General features: G+C 36.7%; 1 protein-coding gene across 3 annotated transcripts in view; it reads left to right on the forward strand.

Moving 5' to 3' along the window:
- Positions 1-18,745, forward strand: part of LOC140162988 (phosphatidate phosphatase LPIN2-like) — a 45,112-nt gene that overhangs the window by 12,581 nt on the left and 13,786 nt on the right. For 2 of the 3 annotated variants that reach the window (XM_072186318.1, XM_072186319.1), the window contains exons 2-10: positions 1,475-1,715; positions 2,999-3,094; positions 6,322-7,088; positions 7,462-7,606; positions 9,940-9,987; positions 14,208-14,422; positions 15,549-15,701; positions 16,783-16,856; positions 17,473-17,636. In XM_072186318.1, coding sequence (XP_072042419.1) covers positions 1,524-1,715; positions 2,999-3,094; positions 6,322-7,088; positions 7,462-7,606; positions 9,940-9,987; positions 14,208-14,422; positions 15,549-15,701; positions 16,783-16,856; positions 17,473-17,636 — 1,854 coding nt within the window. In that variant the 5' untranslated portion in view covers positions 1,475-1,523. The remainder of the gene's footprint in view (positions 1-1,474; positions 1,716-2,998; positions 3,095-6,321; positions 7,089-7,461; positions 7,607-9,939; positions 9,988-14,207; positions 14,423-15,548; positions 15,702-16,782; positions 16,857-17,472; positions 17,637-18,745) is intronic. The other variant, XM_072186320.1, reaches the window with a different exon arrangement.

The raw sequence follows: 18,745 nt of genomic DNA on the forward strand, positions 1-18,745 counted from the left end.
AGGAGGATATTTTTTTGCAGATCTTAGATTTACTATGTACACACTCACAGTAAAAAAAATGAATGCCTCCCCTTCGACAGCTCTCATCAGCAAATCTAAAGAGTCTTGCACAGAATAATTTAAAGACACATTTTGCATAATGTATGACAGTTTACACTTCCTGAAAGGCCACAACTTGGGGATTGTGTAAAGGATACACATTAAAGTGAATTTAAATCTTGCAATTCATTAAATAGTCTTCACACTTACTGGCAAAATATCGTTGCAAGTTCTTGAAGTACTGAGAATTCGATGACTAGAAGCTTAGCCAATTTCCTGCATGTATGCCAATCTTTACAACAGATTAATTAACCGTATTTGACCTAAATAATTGTCAAAACCTTTGTTTAAGGAAATATATTATTTCATTCTTAAAGTTTGACTTATATTCTTTCTTTCATTTTCAAAATATTAAAGCGCTAAGTACTGGAAATGACTGACTTGAAGCAAGTGCCAATTAGGTGGAATTAGGTACGGCTTTTCTTCTCAGAAAGAAATTAATTTTAGCAACAGCAACCTTGACCAGAACTCAACATATTGATACCGTACAAAGAACACAGGCACAGGAAAAAAGCAAACTTGGATTTCGATGGAATAATGGCAATTTTCAACAAAATAATGAATGGTCGAAAGGCATTTTCTGGCCATCATGGGCAGATTCATTTTACCCTTTGCTCCAGCTTTCATGGTTGGAGGAGAGTGCAGATTATATCACAAAACTAAAGCAGATTTAACCCATCGTGGGATATTTTTCAAACAAATTCAGTCTAGCGGGCGATCATGCATATCACGCTATGCATGACTGGTAGATGATTGACCGGCAGCCTGGATTTGTTGGAAAAACGTCCCACGATGGGTTGAACCTGCTACACGGCTGTTTGATGCATATAGAATTGGCTTCATTATTAACTAAATGCAAACTATAGATGGCGCTATTTATCCTAAATCATATTTCTTTATTTGCAAGGGTAGGGATTAATACTGCCATTAAAACAGCTGGAATAGGTGAAACAAGCAACAAATGAATTTTATAAACATATTTCATCAAACAATAAAAGGAATTATCTGTATTAAAAGCTTGAAAGAGTAATTTCCAGTAACTAAATAGCGCCACCAATTTTGTCATTAATAGATACATTTTATATCCGAAAAAGCTATAAAAATGCTATAAAAGTTAATAATTTTGTAAAAAAGGGGAAAGCAAAGTTGAGAATGGCTCAAAAGCATCTGTATACATTAGCATGATATCACATTTAGCTGTTTAAGCCTAAAATTTGGTTGTAAATGGTGTTTTGTTTGAAAAACTGATAAATGATCCCATCAAACAACCGTGGCTACATTATATAGTACATGTATGTGTATTACAAACCAGTTTGTGTTGCTTTAAAAAATTCTAACTTTTCGACTTCTCTTTTGTGTATGTTTTCCACTACAGGTAGTTAGATTCCAAGCTCAAGCACGCAGGGTGACTGCCAACTGTCGCCATGAATGTCACCATGAATTACGTTGGCAAAGTCTTCACGTCGTTGAAGACATTCTACAACGAGTTGAATCCTGCCACACTCACCGGTGCCATTGATGTCGTCGTTGTGGAACAGGAAGATGGCACGTTTGTGTGTTCGCCATTTCACGTACGCTTTGGCAAGATGGGGGTGCTCCGCAGCAGAGAGAAAGTGGTATGGTTTTATTGATGGATGAGCGGCACAAAGATGTATCTCCATTAGCTGCTGTGCAATTGCCTGTGATATATGCAGTGGTGGCCCCAAATTTGTCCTTTGCCCACCCCTACCCCTTCCCATCCCCCCAGTTTACCGCCTTCCTCCATCAGGACAAACACATTTGCCATATTTTAGGTCAGAATATCACCTAATTTTAGGAAACAAATTTCTGATTTTTTTGTCCCACCCGCCACCCCCAATTTTTTTACTTTCCCCTGCCTCCCATTTCCCCCAGAAAAATACTCCTGGTGCCACCACTAGTGGTATGCATGAGAGGGCATGTACTCTCATTGAATGAATTCATATGTACACCATCACAGGCATTATGAACAGTGGCAGCTACTTGAAGATGTCTTTCTGCTGATGAGCCTTGAATGATTGATGATGTTATTCATGAATTTTTGATATAATATAATAGTCGCAGGCTTTGAATTGAGTGAGAGCGATCACTCTCTTCGATGCTCTCCCAAACTATCTCAGGATTAATTTGTAATATGCTTGTTACTCTGCAACTATGCACGAGCGTACAACGCTATTCTATGCGTCCATCTTGGCTTTCTTTTTATATCGATCTATTTTTCAAATTTTAACCCCTACAAAATATTTATTACATGTATGGTAATGTGAATATATTTGGAAACACAAATTCAACACCTATAAACTGTCTAGAATTGATAAAATCACAGAAAATTAACGTGGTGTACCGTGTATGCTAATTATGCTTCTACAGGCCGATGCAATATATTTGTTTTTTTAACTTATGGTTAGACAACAAATTTTAGACCTTGGAACTAGGCCTGGCATTTTCGGGTAATTTTGTACCCGGTACCCGGCACATTTTTCGGGCGGGTAACCGGGTACCCGAAATTGGTCTACCCGGTCTAGTGTCCCTGGACCTAGACCTAAATGCTAGGATCATTCATGGTTGACCTAAAAAAAAAAAAAAAAATTTCAAGATGTTTTGTATTTTTAATTTGAAAATTGATACTTTGTATTCATGTCATACTCTATTAATGAGTTCAAAATGCATTCAAATTCAATGCATTTATTTTATTTTATTTTTATTTTATTTTATTTTTCGGGTACCCGGGCAGGGTATTTCCTGCCCGGGTAATGTAATCTCGGGCGGGTACCCGCTACCCCGCCCGAAAATGCCAGCCTTAGTTGGAACCCATCAGCTCTTGTCACTTTTTGATACATTTAGGGCATTAAAAACCGTTGACGATCTCTGTCCCATACAGGTATACCTTGAAGTCAATGGAGAAGACATAGATCTACACATGAAACTGGGAGAGAATGGAGAGGCTTTCTTTGTGGAAGAGACTGATGAAACCGAGGTAATTAAAAATAATCAGCCCCGTTAAATGATGATTAATTGACTCGTGACGTACCAGTATATTTAAAATGAATTTGTGAGGAGCCCAAATCACCAACTTCAAAATTCCTGTGAATTCATAAATGTGTTTTTGACCAGAAGTAAATTCAATTTAAGAATTCACACAATGGATGGAATCCCGCTCCGGATCCGGCTGAACAACTGGATGAAAATGGCCATAAGGTACTCCCATATTGGCAAAACAGAATATGTAATTGAAAGATTCAGATCAAAAAAGGAAAACAAATCTTTGTAATTTTCTGTGTAATTTGAAAAGCATAATGTGTAGCTTAAATTGTAAGGCACACTCTCTGATAGTATTTTGGTTACTGTAGAACCTGGATGTATCTACATGTAGTTGCATTTTTGCAATCCCACTTTGTGAAATAAGACACTAATGACTCTAGGGAGCATTACTATACTAAAAAGAGTCAAATGAGGTATGGAATATATTATAACGCTATTTTGATAGCTCCATGTCCCATAGCACTTCACCACATTACATTTTTGAAAATTTACTTGTACAAATTTGGAGAGAATTGGAAATTGAAGCTTATGTGGCTTTGCTCCTAAATTGGCTATGCTCCATGAGAGGTAACATCCTATGTAACACCAATCTGGTCAACTTAAATCAATGTTGGAAATCTTTAAAATTGAGTTATTACCGTATTCATTCCAATAAGCGCCCAGTGTGCTTTACAAAGTCATTTTGGGCGGGCGCTTATTTTTTATCTGGTTTACCTAATTTTTTCATAAGGGCCGTTTATCAGACAAATTTACTAGACAAATTGACCTACGTTATAATAGGGTCCCAAGACAATCTAGTAGCTTTTTTGATGCAGTAAATGTATTGCAAGTTTACACAGGACTTCAAATCCTCAAGCTATTTCACTGTATCAACGTCTACTTCAACATTAATGGTACCCTTTAGCAAAATGAAAATACCCTGGGTGGGCGCTTATTGCGGTATGGCCGCTTATTGGAATGAGTACGGTACCATGTTTCTAACTTATACAGTACATAAGCTTTAATGATGTTGAAATTCCAATAAGTCTCTGGCATACCTGGTTGCAAAGTTATGAACCTTTTTATTTTAAAGGAGTATTTTGTGATCCTAGCATCCTCTTTTTGACATTTTCAGTAGATATCCACGAAAAAAAACTTATCCCCAAACTTTCAGTTGATCCGGATTTTGTGTTTGCGAGTTATGCATTATGTGTGTTGCACATGTATAACACTGCTCCATAGGCCACTGTGTTGTAATTTCATTCTGTTGTACCGGTACCAGAAATTGATAACATTTTTGCTAAACGAATGAATACAAGTTTTGATATTTTTGTTTTAAAACAAATTAATATGCAAGAATTTTATTGTACATAAACATTATGTAGGCAGAGGTTTTCAGTGGTATAAAAATCTCAATTTGTTTTCGGAAAAGTGGGGGATGTGGCTGTGGATCACGAAATGTTTTTACTGTATTTTTGTTCTAACGACAAATCATGTGCTTGTGTATAGTCAAGCTAAGCTGGTGCAATATAGAATGCTGAGTCCTGCATGTCATCAGGTAATTCCTGTTAGGAGGTGTCCCATGTTATTAGCTAGTTAATTAGGTTAAATGCTTTGCCAATTGCCCCATGTCATGCAATGCTAAATAATTCCCAACTTAATTAGCTTGTAGTGTCCTATTGATAAATTATAACACAATGTAATTGAATTCAGTTTTTGCTGCTATGTATATTGGCATCATCTATAGAGACAATTGATTATGAGTTAGTTACTGATAATTATATTTTATATAGGAGTAAAAATATAATATTAGTACTTGTAAAAGATAAAGTGATCTATAGATAGATAATGATTTTATAATTAAACTTACCAAGGAAATAAATGCTGAGTATGAATCATTTTATAAATAAATAAAAAATTCCTGATATTTGTAATCTAAAATGATTCAGTTGCCTACTGATTGTAAGACAGACTAAGGTATACTTTTTTATACTTTTTTGAAATGCTTCTGTGTATACTGTACATATGAAAATTTGCAAATTTTGTGAGTGAGATACTGATTCTCAAAATAAATCATAATCATGATCGCAATTTATTCATTTGATAGCACTTTATAAAATGTATCAATTTCCCAAAAATTATATAGTTCTACTCAAAAATATTCAAAAGAATTGTGCTTTATATGAAATAAGTCTCTCAACCTGTGTACATATATTGCATAGCATGCAAGTTTTAGTCCTCGTGTTTTTGTCCAGGCTAATCCTTCAAAATGTCACGACCAAGACAGGATATTGATCAGTCTGATAACAACATTATTTTAAAGTTGCAAGACATCAATAATTGAAACCAATTTTGTTGAAGTATCTACAATAAAATTCAGCATCTCGATCAAATTGTATTTTATAATATATAGCATTGTATCATAGATCAACACATCATTTTGTTTATATCCAAAATAATTTGTTTGCAACAGGTTGCTAGCTAATACCAGGGCATGTTTGAAGCATATAATATAGCATAGTACTTTCAGGGCTCAAGTGATAAAATTGGCATTCTATTTAGAATGTGTAGCTCTTTGCTACATGCCTTGCCAGCTAAAATATGCACTGGCTAAGGGGGGGCCGGCCAAGATTGACAGAATTTTGACGTCTCAAATAATTCCAAAAAGTGTATGCATGTTATTAAGCACTATTTTATCAGTCTAAATCCGTTGAGGTTCGACAGTGAACCTCATTGTATTAGTACTGTTTTTTTAATGTTTTGTATGAATAACGCGCGATATGTTTATGATATATATATACTAAAAATTTCTCCCATCGTGTATCAATGTATGCGTGGTCTAGCGGTAAGAATCTCGACTCCCACGCAGAGGGTCCCGAGATCGATTCCCACTCCCGGCTATAATTTTTTTTTTCTTCACATTCATTTTGAATCCAAAAATATTTATTTTCATGTGAAAATGTTTACATTGCACTGAGAAATGTATTTTGTGCACGGGGCGTCCAACGTCCAGGCAGTGTTGCCGTCATATTGTCTGTTTTGTTTACGCTATTGGCTGTTGCCACATGAATAATGTCGGCCACCATTGTCTGGCTAAGACCTACATTGTACATACTGTGATTGAAGTAAATGATTTGTAATTTGAAAATAATTATTTTTCCCTTTTTTTTTTGTGTATTTCAGGACCTTTTTCCACCCCATCTGGCCACATCACCAATTCCATCCAACCTGGACATGATGTCGCAGGGACTCAAACAACTCCACGCAGAAGTAAGGAAATCAGAAGCTGCTGGCGGACACGATGTGAGGTCGGAAACGGAAAGCAGCAAAGATTCCGACACCCCTAGGCTAACTGAAGACGAGAATAGTAAGAATTCTAGGATAGAGGAAATCGGTGCAATCGAAGAAACATCGCAGGAGGTAAAGGATGACCATGTTGTGGTCACAGTTGATGAAAACTTGCCAAAGAAAGGTTCATCCAGTGAAGATGTAGATGCGGGGAACACGCCAGATGAATTACATTCCAGTACGACAGACATCACACCAAGTTTATCAAAATCATCCGAAGACACGGTGACCATTGAGTCTGAGGTGAAGCCCTCATCGCGCCGTGTTAGAAATCGCAGACGAAGGCGGAGAAATGACAATAGAACAAGTAAAAACAATAACAAGCCCGATCTGAAAGCACGAGAGATCAAGAGGGTAGTGCACGTGTCGGAATCCAGTACTTCGTCATCTCAGCATTCTGACGACGAGATCTTCCAGATGGAGGAGTATTTAGAAGAGGAAGAGGAGGTGAAGACGCCACCAATGGCGGAAGACAGCGCCGTCAGGTTTGGGTTCCGTGGTGTTGAAGAAGTTACGCCTGAAGAGTGGAATGGTTTGCTTCAAGTCACTCCCCATAGAGACTTCCATCCACTCTCTGATGGGGATGCGACACCTTTGCTCAGGTAGGCAGAGAAAACTTTACACTCTAGATTCTAAAAACAATCATTTTGATTGAGATTGGAAGAATTTTGAAACATATACAATTCTTTATTAAGACTAAATTTTGATTAAATTTTCAGGCATGTTATCTTGTTGTTGAGAAAATATTGAAGAAGTACGGATTTTCAGCTTTTATCCAGTAACCTCTTACACACAAACTGCAAAAGGCTGGATTCAAAGCTAATCAAAATTAGTTAAAGTGTGAGAATTAAAATATAATTTGTAAAGTTTGTTTTACAGAATTACAACAAAATCAACACAAACCAAGTTGCAATTTATAAATCTCCAACTTCATTCTTTAGTTTTTCAAGCTTGATATAATTGCTCTGTTCACAGTCCCGAGAGTACAAGACCACCTACCCCAAAGAGTGACACTGAATTAGACGCAGTCCGACGTGGAGAATTGAAGCATAATCTGAAACCGTTGAGTCGATCTAGTAGCACCGATAAAATAGAGTGGAACTGGGGTGAACTCCCAGAGGTAAGTGCACATTGTTAATGCATTCAAATTGAATAGAAATATTGAAAGGAAAGACATGTCCTGTATCCATATGGCCTTAAAAAATTGTTTTGATGGGCGTAACCCAACCGACCCTAAAAATAGGCCTTTCTTATTTTTTAAAAAAAAAAAAAATAAAAAAGTTCCAAGGCCTTTATTTATCATACGCAATTTACAGCTTAAAATGTGTGTAAAAAAATGGTGTTTTTTTTTTTTAATTGCCGACCAACCTACGCTAATTTTGTTTATGTTACGCCAATCAAACATATTTTTAGGCCTAAGTAGGATAGCCAGATCAAAAGATAATTGCCTAAGTCAAAAATATATTTTTATCCATTTTTGTCAAAACTAGTAAATATGACTCGGGCAATTATTTTATTAAGGTGACGATATGTAGCTATTTTTTTTACAGTTGTTTATAGTCATTTCCTGCGATCATGTCAAGATAATCTGAATATGTCAATTTTGCAGATTAATCTAACTAGAAACATATCCAGTTTCCTCTGCATACATTACATACAACATTAATGTCAGAGGATAATGATAAACTAAGTTATGTTATTACATGTCTAATGTTTATAATCATCGATTTCCATGTTTTTCATAGTTATTTTTAAGTGCATGTATGTTATTACAAAGTTAATGTAGCTAACATAGGGGAGCAAGGGTGAAATTAAGCGGGAGACAGGGGACACTTTTCTCACAAAACTGGCCCCCTGGATAGTGAACCAAAAAGTATCAAATTCAAACCAACTAGTGCTTATTTAACCCATTCAGCATATCTTTATTTTTATAGGCCCCTTGGTAAATGGAAGTGGCCCTTGGTTTCTTCAAATCTTGGTGAACCAGGGGTCACTTTTTTTTGCCAAAGTGGCCCCTGGTTCAAGCTCTCTTATTTTCACCCTTGTAGGGGAGACCTATTGCATTGCACACATAATGCTCACTCATATGTCAAGATGAACACAATCACATTGCTTTGTAGAGTATCTTTAATGTCAAGGAAATGGATGCATTGGGTGTGTCCATATAAGCACAGTATAATATGCATTAACATAGATTGTGTAACCCACTCAGGCAGACCTAGAATTTAATCCAGGTGGAAAAAGTCTCACTCATATGCTACATATGTGACACAATCAAGGGAAATGAGTCTGATGTCGCTTATATTGATTTTGAGATATTAACAAAAAAAGCGTTAAAATTCTTTTGTTTTACATTGTTTTCAGCGATTGATAAATTGATGTAACTTTGCAAAGAAAAGTTGTATCAACATGGGGTTTTCAGTTTTTGAAAGCTCTAAATGTCCTCTTTAGAAACCTCCGTAAAACTCACTTTCGACCAGGGTCGACATGTGACTCATTCCCCTTGATCATGTCACATATAGTGTCTAAAAATGGGGCTCACTTTTCAATCGCAACTTTCAATATAGGTAGATACTGTGATTTCCATTGTGGTTTTGGTGAAATTAGCCTAAATTTCAACAGCCATGCAGCCTGAAGTCTAAAATTCTAAAGAGACTTTGTATGGGTTCAAACTCAAAATTTTAAAATTTACATTTCATACATTTAACTCTGTCAGGTTCCTTTTAGGAGTTCTTACACTTCTATAGTCCACAAATAAAGGAACAGTTGATGACAGTGCATAAGCTTTTTTTTTGAAAAGAATTTGATATTGAAGTGGTATTGAAGTACAGTTCAGTTTTTATTGAAATGTCAATGGTCCTAATCCTTTTGGCTCCCAGTGGTGGTTTATCAATAGCTTTCTGCAAAAACTTTTTGGCTTGCTGCTGGTACCACTGTCATTCTTAAAAAAAGTCAACTTAAAGAAGTTGGGTATCATAAACTGATTTAAGTGGGTTGCACATATATCAAGGCATTCAAGGTAGAGAGTATAGAGGCTGAGGTCTTACAATAATACACTGCACTTGTTCAAAGTGCCTACCACAGTCTGGCTATGCACAAGAGGTCAGCATCGCCGGACTTATCAGAAAACTTTCATACCAGAAAATGTGATAAACGAGTGTTGCTTTTCAGTTGTGAGCATACTGATGTCACATTTCAGGGCATCAGGTCGATTGTGGTAAATCGTATGACCCAAAAGTTTTTTAGCAGTATTTTCTGGTCCATCTGGCATTGTAGATTTATTGTGCACAGTCAGACAATGGTAGGTATTACAAGTATCTCCCTCTCACTGCTGAGGGAGGTACTTCAGTATCTGTAATGGAACTAACTGTTAATAATTTTACCCTCCTTGCCTACTGCTTACATTTCACGCATCCATATGATCATTCTCATCATCATCATCATAATTATCAGAGGAGAAGATACTCTGCGTCTACTGCTGATATGATTATGGCATCACAGGTATAGCTAACAGTCACTAACATTGGGTGATTTCAATTGAAATCCATACACCCGCTATGGAAGACATGACCTTAATCTTCCACACAGGGAGTGTTAATTTCAAATGGGGTTACCTGAATGGGTGACTCCATTTGAAATCTACACCCCCTGTGCGGATGATTAGAGGGTGTATGGATTTCAACTGGAATAGCCTATATTGCATCTGTCTGCATCTTAACTAGAAAGAAAACTAAACTTAGTCTCATCCCCAGTGGCACAATTCAATAACTCCCTTTCAACTATGACAGCTCAACAATTTGACCTCATCTTGTGGAGTATGAGTTTTTAATACCCATAAGTCATTTTATGAGTATACAAGCATGAGGGTTAAAGAAATGTGCACTGGTATGTGTGAGAATAGTAGTTTTGGTGTATTGTTCAAATTTTGGTAATGCTTACTCAAAAGTTAATGCATTGAAATGTTGATTAAAATTTTATTGAAAATTCCAAAGCTTGAAGATTTATTTGAGGCCATAATAAAGTTGTACCACACCTAAAGTTTGTTAGGCTTATAATTGGCAAACATTATTTGTTTTTGGAGCGATTGCCGAGTACGGTGCAACTCTACTAGTCTTATTACAAGACTGCCCTACCCCAACCCTAAACTCCGCAAACGAAGACTGGACTCAAATATAGCAAGTTGCACCCTATTCAGTAATTGTACATGTTTTTTTTTGTTGCTGCGTGCGTCAACTAAGTCTCAACTATGCTCGCATTAATTTACATAGAAGCGCATGAAGCCACATATTATGCAACACTCAACTAGCTGAAGTGCGGCACCCAACTGCGTGCACGCCAATGAGTTTTCAGTTTACCTAATGATTTTAATGGGAATTATCATTCTAAAAATGACCTCTAATAAACGCCTCCCTTTTGGAAAATGCAGTGCCCCCGGGGCAACTATTCGAGACTATACGGCAAAAATTTTAGTCTGTCAAGTGTTCTTGTAAAAAAACAATTCCAATCGTTGCTGTTATGTACATACTAAAAACTTCAGCTGTAAGCCTCATTTTAATGAAAATTTGTCTAACACACAAAATTTAATGGGTAATTTTTATGCCCATATATTTTAGTTGGTGACTGCTAAAACAGCCGTTAATATTGATTGCTTTATATTGGCAAGGACATGGTATTAAAATATGTAAAGCAATCCTATAGTAATGGGTAATGTACATAAACAATAATTTGTATACAAGAATCCTCATGCTATGCATTACCGGGTACATAGCATGAGCTTAATAGTATGTAACAGTGTTGCTTTTTGCAAAGTACACAACTTGCTGAGAAAAAACTTGCAACCCTTATTTTTTATCCTTAATGTTTTGCTTTTGTTTGCAAACTTATACTTTTTAAAATAATACTTAGATGTTGTATATGCTGAAAGTGTTATGATACAATACGTATGTGATATGTATCAGGCATGTATGTTGTATTACAAACACAAAGCATCAAGTTAACCGTGCATGATTGCATTTTCCACTCTGTTTGCTTGCTTTTGAAGTAATGTATTGTCTTTAATTTACTTTCATTTTACTTGTTCTTTAAAATGTGGCTGTTTTTGTGAATGTGTAGTAGGCATGATGAATATGAATGTTAGGAAATGTGCATAATTTCAGTGGATTCTCTGCTTGAATTTCCTAAAGGCTTGCGGGGCATCGCAGGGCATCGCAGGTGGTTACCGAACTGTTATTCTATCCCTGAACTGTGTTGTGACTGTCTGTGTTTTATTTATAGGGGAATATTAAGGGGGGCTGTCAAGTCTTGGAAATACGCATGAAGTCAAAGTGCCATATTAAACTTGAAAACTCCTTATTACATACAACATACAAAAGTATCAAAAAATATATTATAAAATCTTTTATATAGTGTAATTGGTTTATTATAAATCATAGACAGTAACACCCTTGCTGTCGAAAGATAAAAAAAACATACAAAAGTATAGGATCTTTTTTGCCTTATTTATTAATTAAACAAATGTGCCCTATCGATATCCAAAAAATGGAGTGTTAAGATTTAGAAAAAACACACATGGCCTTGAGAAGTTTTAAAGATGGCCTTTGAAGAATATTTTAAATTTTTTTTAAAGAAATGCATCTTCAAAAGTAAATCAGTTTAATAGGCCTGCAAGGTAAGGCAACCTTTTCCTGAAAATAAGTTGGAAATCTGTGTTTACAAGGGATCATTGTTAAAATAGCGTGACCTTTCAGCGTCCATGGAAAAAGAATTAAGTCTCGTTTCCTGTCTCTCAAAATACATTGCAGTTTCTATCACAATAAGAAATCTGTAGAAATCAGAGCTTCCATATGTATGTGGTTGGCATTGCATTATATCATGGTTCTGTGAGCCTAATTATTATCAATTTCTTGGCAGTAAAATGTTATAAACCACAAGAAATTTACAAATTAATGCTTACTATTTGTGGTGCAATGTAATCTGTCCTTTTTTGCTGGTTTAGAAGAAAAAGAATCAAATGTATGGTACAGTGTCCTTGGCCAAGAATTGAATCCAGAACTTTTTTTTATATGTACATGGGCTTTGACATACACAGGAAAAGAAAATTTACCTATCTGATTTAGCCTGAAAAGAAAGACACATAATTTAAGCTTTCCTGCACTTACAAACCTGTCCTTGACTAAGAATTGAACCTGGAGCTTCCTGCTCTTTTATACTGTATTCCGCAACCTTTTTTTATGTACCGGTACATGGGCTTTGACATATACAGGAAAAGAAAATTTCCTTTTCTTATTAAGCCAGAAAAGAAAGACAAGTAAGCTTTCCTGCACTTACAAACATGTCCTTTACTAAGAATTGAACCTGGAGAACCCGAAGCTTCCTGCCCTTTCTTACTGTATTCCACACCTGTTTTATATACAAGCAGGGCTGTCAACTTTTTCGAATTGCTTGGCGAGAGACAGAGGCGTACCGGGATTTGCCGACTCCCGATGTTCATTTTGTACCATGATCATTTGAGCCACGGTGCTCGAGAATGTGAAAAGGGGTGGGGGGGGGGGTAGAAGCAACAAATTATTCATGACAATGCGTGAAATTTTACTCATTTACCAGCTTTTTGCGTGAGATTTACTACCTAGGCGTTAGATTATACTACCTTGGCGTGAGACCGTGAGAAAGTGACCCAATGCGTGAGACTCACGGCCAATGCGTGAGAGTTGACAGCCCTGATACAAGGGCTTTATTTGACATGCACAGGACATGAAAGTAACAAAAGATTTCCCTTTCCGATTTAGCCAGAAAAGAAAGACATGTAAACTTCCCTGCACTTACAAACCTGCCCTTTACTAATTGAACCTGGAGCTTCCTGCCCTTATATACTGTAAATATCTACATTATCAACACACTGTTTTATGTACCAAGGGTCTTGACAAAGTTGACATACACATCAAAGTATATGTAACTTTCCGATTTAGCCAGAAAGGAATGATGTAAGCTTTCCTGCACTTGCAACCCCATCCCTTTGCTCCCCCACCAAGAAGCTGTTGGTGATCTTCAAGGTTCTTCCTGCATATCTTTGAAGCCATTCCTCTTTCAGTATTTGCGATGCGATCAAGCAAAATCAGTCGGAACTCGGAAATATCGATTGTGAGATATAGCCAAACAAAGATAACATTTCCTTTGGTTCCTATTGTTTTGGAAACGCTTTAATTGCTTGTATCTTTGGAACTGGTTGTTCAATATATCAATGGGGTTTTCTGCAAAATGCAGCTTTGTAAATGCATTTTACTATCCTATAAGAAACTGAAAATCTAAAATTTCCCAGTTTCGACTGATTTTGCTTGATCGCATCACATTTTTCTTATGTTCCAACTACTATGTTGTGTCTTTTTGTGAACTTATAACTGCATTAAACAAAAATGAATTGAACATCTATTTGGACGATACATGTAAGCTGCATTGTTACAAATTTAAATGTTTCTTTTGATATTCAGAGGTGTAAGTCTTCCGGAAATTCCCGGAATTCCGGAAATGTGGCAACAAAAAAAATTCCGGAAATGAAATTTTAATTTAATTTTTTTTTTTTTACATTTACGGGATTGGATGATGATAATGTTTTCGCATGTTTTCAGGAGTGGATCGTTACCTCACTTACACCTCTGGATATTTATTACTGTGCACTGCCATATTCATTTGTAATCAAAATTACTTGCTAAACATTCCTCTTACAGTCCCCACATGATACTAAGGGCAACAAAGACATTGAAAAAGGAGAAGATGATTCTGACTCTTCCAAGCAAGGCACAGCGCGGAAATCATTGTGGAATAAATTCAACTTTGTGCAAAACATCAAACATAGCCAGGGCACAGAGCAAGGAATGTATCTACAAGACTTGGCTTCTGAGGAGGTTGACCCGGAAGTATATGCCCTGTACTTCCCTGAAAGGTGAGGATTATTGTCGACTCTAAATAAACTGGCCTCAAAAAGAAACTTATAACTTTTCAAACATCCTCTCCATAAAAATGAACAAAAATTGCACACAGCATTACTTCAATACTCTATCTAAACACTGGGCAGTAACCAAACAGTTGTCCAACTGACACAACAGCAAAATGCACTGACATGGAACACCTTCCTGGACCACATTCACAGCCCAACAGATTTCTTTCGCTGGGTTCCAATTATTCGCCTGTACATGAACAAAAATTACACACAGGATTACTTCAATACTCTACTCTAAACACATGTCAGTAACCAAGGATATGACCTTGTGAAAAATTAAAGTTTCTTTTTGAGGCCAGTTTATCACTCCTCTTCTATAAAGTAATCTCTAGTTAGAGCCATGGCAAAATCCAACCAGTAAAGTATCAATAGCCATGTAGTGAAATGCTGAAGCGTAGGTTTAGTGCAGACGTGCACACTGCTCGCAATTTAGACGTCACGATCAGAGGGGACTGGACCATGTAATCATATTTGTGTTATTCTGGACCCAACATGAAACATGAATTCTAACCATAGTTTCTCTTTCTCTAGCCCTAATTCTGAAGCCTAGAGCAGTAAAGTTGGAAATGGAAAAGGGACTTAGACCAAAATCAAAAACTAATTTGCACCTGTTGTGTCTGGGAATAAGATTAAGTATTTCGCTCTCTAATCAAATAATTATAACTACATGCCCAATTTGCTTGAGTTGCATATGAATTGGATTTCCTTTAATTTCCTCATACTAGTGATAACACACGGTAAGCAAGTATTTTTAAAGTTTATTATCATCAGTGAACTACGTCATTCACCTATCACATGACTGGAAAATTCCACACTATGATTGTTAAAGTTTATTTTGACAATGCTTTATCTACAAATAATTGTTTAAGTGCAAATTTAAAACAAGCTTTTATTAATTCAATATTCTGACAAGAAACTAAAATAAAAGATTTTCTTTATTTTGATGTATTATATGTCTCTGCTTGGTACATGTATGTATAGTGTTTTCAAAAATAAAATGTCCAATTGAAACAAAGATGCTGAGCACAGTAATGACCTAATGCCATTTGTCTATTCTGTTATATTTCAGCTCCGTTCAAGTACCGTCCAATCGGATTCGCACAATCCGCGATGTGAAGGATGATGACAAGTCTTCTGATCTAGGGAACTCTCTTCCACAGTCCCCAAACACTGTGGGCAGTATGTCACCAGGCACTATTTTGGCACACCATGAAGAGAATGGGTAAGAGATCAGTAGAAATTTTTATTGATACATGTATATGTATATACAGGAGTGATACTATAATTTTGGAATTGACAGTCAGTATTCCTGTCTTGGCGCATGAATGTATCAAATAGCCAATATTGATGATGAAAACATTTTAACAAGTTGTCGGTGAAATCTGTAGTTTTCAGCTGGCTTGAGCAGCAAGAATCCTTGTAACTTGAGAGACTACACCTAAACCCTAATTGAATATTGCAGTCAATTTTGCTTCAAAGGTTTCAAAAATACATAATTGTTTGCAACTTATTTTTAACCCTTATTTTGTTCATGATGTTAATGACACAATCTGATCAAATGGGCTATTCTAAATTCAGCACAAAAAGTAATGCAGCTGTAATAAATATGCCTATAGCTTCAGAACTAGTAATTGTTTTAACAATATTTCAACATAAAAAGAAGGATGATTTATTTACGCGCATTTTGATACCCAATTTGTCCAATTTTTTTCGATATTAACAATACAGCACTATTTTGAAAGAAAAATACCCGAATTTAAAAGTTGCAGCTATTTGTATTGATTTGAAGTAAGCGCAGAGATAATGACGGGCTTTATGTGCTACAGTGCTGGCATAATAACCATTAATCGCTGTAAACTGCAAATTCGGGTATTTTTCTTTAAAAGCACTACTGTGTTGCTAATATTGAACGACATTTGACAAATGGGGTATCAAAATGCGCATAAATAAATCATCCTTCTCTCTATGTTGAAATATTGTGAAAACAATTACTAGTTCTGAAGCTATAGGCGTATTAATAACAGCTGTGTTACTTTTTGTGCAGACTTGAGTTGAAATCCATACACAACTTACCTTAATTTCCCGCACAGGAGTTTAGATTTCAAATGGAGTCGCCCATTAAGGTAATTCCATTTGAAATATACGTTCCCTGTATGGGAGACACACAGGATTTCAACTGAAATAGCCGAATGTTGATAATGATAATGACTTCAATTTCAAAATTGCCTCCTTTGGCCTAATATAATCAATAGTGGAAACAAGTGAATAATGTGACCTTGTGTTGTATTGTTTTGTTTACACAGTGAGCATCTATCTATAGATCTACGCATGTCACTATGTGGTGGACTCAAAGAAGATGAAGATACTGTTCCAATAGGTAATGTACATGATATTTTATTTTGTAGCAAACTGCTTTATCACTACAAATCCTGTAAAAATGTTGCACCCGTGATCAATGAATCTATAAATTGAATATGGAATGATTTGTACCACCGTGATCAGAAATGCATGCGCTTGGTCTGGCAGTGCGCTATTCTTTGGTTCAACTCAAGTTTGGTAGTGATGTCAATCCTTTTTTCGCAGTTGCGCTCCATACGTGCTGACAAACCACCCTTGTACTCGTATGTGTACACTCTGAGTAGTTCACTTCATATGGTCACATGGTTTAGGAATGTTCTCTGTATTCTTAAACCATTTTGCAACTTGGGGATGATTTGAAGTGATCTCCACTTGAGATCAGTCTGGTATTTATTCCAGCTATTATGTAAAAAGAGACAAATGTAGGAACCGAAAAGTTTTGAATTTATACAATTAGGGGGAAATGTGACCCACTTTGGGGGGTCAGTCTAAAAGGACAAGACAAACTTTTTAGGCCTTATGATGAGGCAATTAAGGAGAGTTTTTGCTCTCTTTCCTTCAGTCACACACTTTCATGCATTGTCATTGTGAAGGGGATGCTATAATTATCATTGTTATCTTTCTCTTTCCCACAGATTTATTCAATAAGCATGAAATTTCCTACAGTGAATTTTGCAAGAACCCTAGCATACTAGCCAACCCAAATCTGGTGTTGAGGATCGGTGATAAGTTCTACAACTGGCAAATAGCAAGCCCTATTATCATGTCCATGGTTGTGTTTCAAAGACCACTCCCTGAGGTAAGTTGTTGAAAGTTTTGGAATTGAAAACAAAGTTTGCTCTAAAAACTCGCTTGGATGAACACTCCAGACCCTCCTCGCCAGTTGGTGAACACTCGGCCACGTTTCAGCACGAGATTGACTGGGAGGGGGTCCGCGTTCTGGACAAAGAAGAGAACTGGTTCAAGCGAGGAGTTAAAGAGGCCATCAACATAAGGCGAACCAACAGCGACCTTAACAAAGACAGAGGGTGCCACCACCTCCCAAGATCCTACAACCGGCTCATCGCGTCACATGATTCTAGCCCTAACGGGCTTGGTCACGTGACCCCTCCAACTTCCCAGTAACATCAGTTGGCACCGAAGGTCGATGGATGTCGGCCGTAGGCCACCACAGCTAAACAAGTAAAGTCGTGAGAAATTGATTAAACTTTTCTTTCATTCATGAAAACAAAGTGATTGTAATGTGCACTTCCCATAAGATACAAGCACACTTTAACAATGTCACTGAGATTTGGGAGAACCAGTTTGCTACATCAAAGGTGTAATGGCAGCATATCACCTTTCAGCATAACAAGTATCCCCAAGGGCTCCCAATTACACCTGATAATTTGAACCCACTTCTTCAAAGCTACCTAGCTGTTTTGAGTCAAAGCCTTTACAGCTACACCACTTTTCCCTCATAATATTATTACTAAATTGATTTGGAATTAGTTGTACGAGTACTATCATGTTAAACATTATTGTGGTTTCGATCCACAAACAAAGTTCAATTTATTGCATCTTTCCTTCTTTCCTTTCTTGCATTCTTTCATCTTTCCTTTTTTTTTTGGTTCTTTTTCTCCCTCTCCCTTTTCCTTCCTTCCCTTCTTTCCTATATCCTTCCTTCCCTTTCCGTTTCCTTCCTTCTTTCCTCCCTTCCTTCCCTCCTTCCTACAATATGTTTGGTCTCAAGTTGAGAGTAACACCATACTGGATTTTACAGTGTCCGATTTGAATTGCCCTTCTACGCGTGTATACACCCTGCGGGATATGGTTAGAATCTGCCATCGCAGTTTGAGACAAGACTACCTACCAACCTTTCTACCTGTCTGCCTGCCTGCCACCTGCCTACCTACCTACCTACCTACC

Source organism: Amphiura filiformis, chromosome 10 (assembly GCF_039555335.1).
Source record: "Amphiura filiformis chromosome 10, Afil_fr2py, whole genome shotgun sequence".
In the NCBI taxonomy this organism is placed as follows: domain Eukaryota; kingdom Metazoa; phylum Echinodermata; class Ophiuroidea; order Amphilepidida; family Amphiuridae; genus Amphiura; species Amphiura filiformis.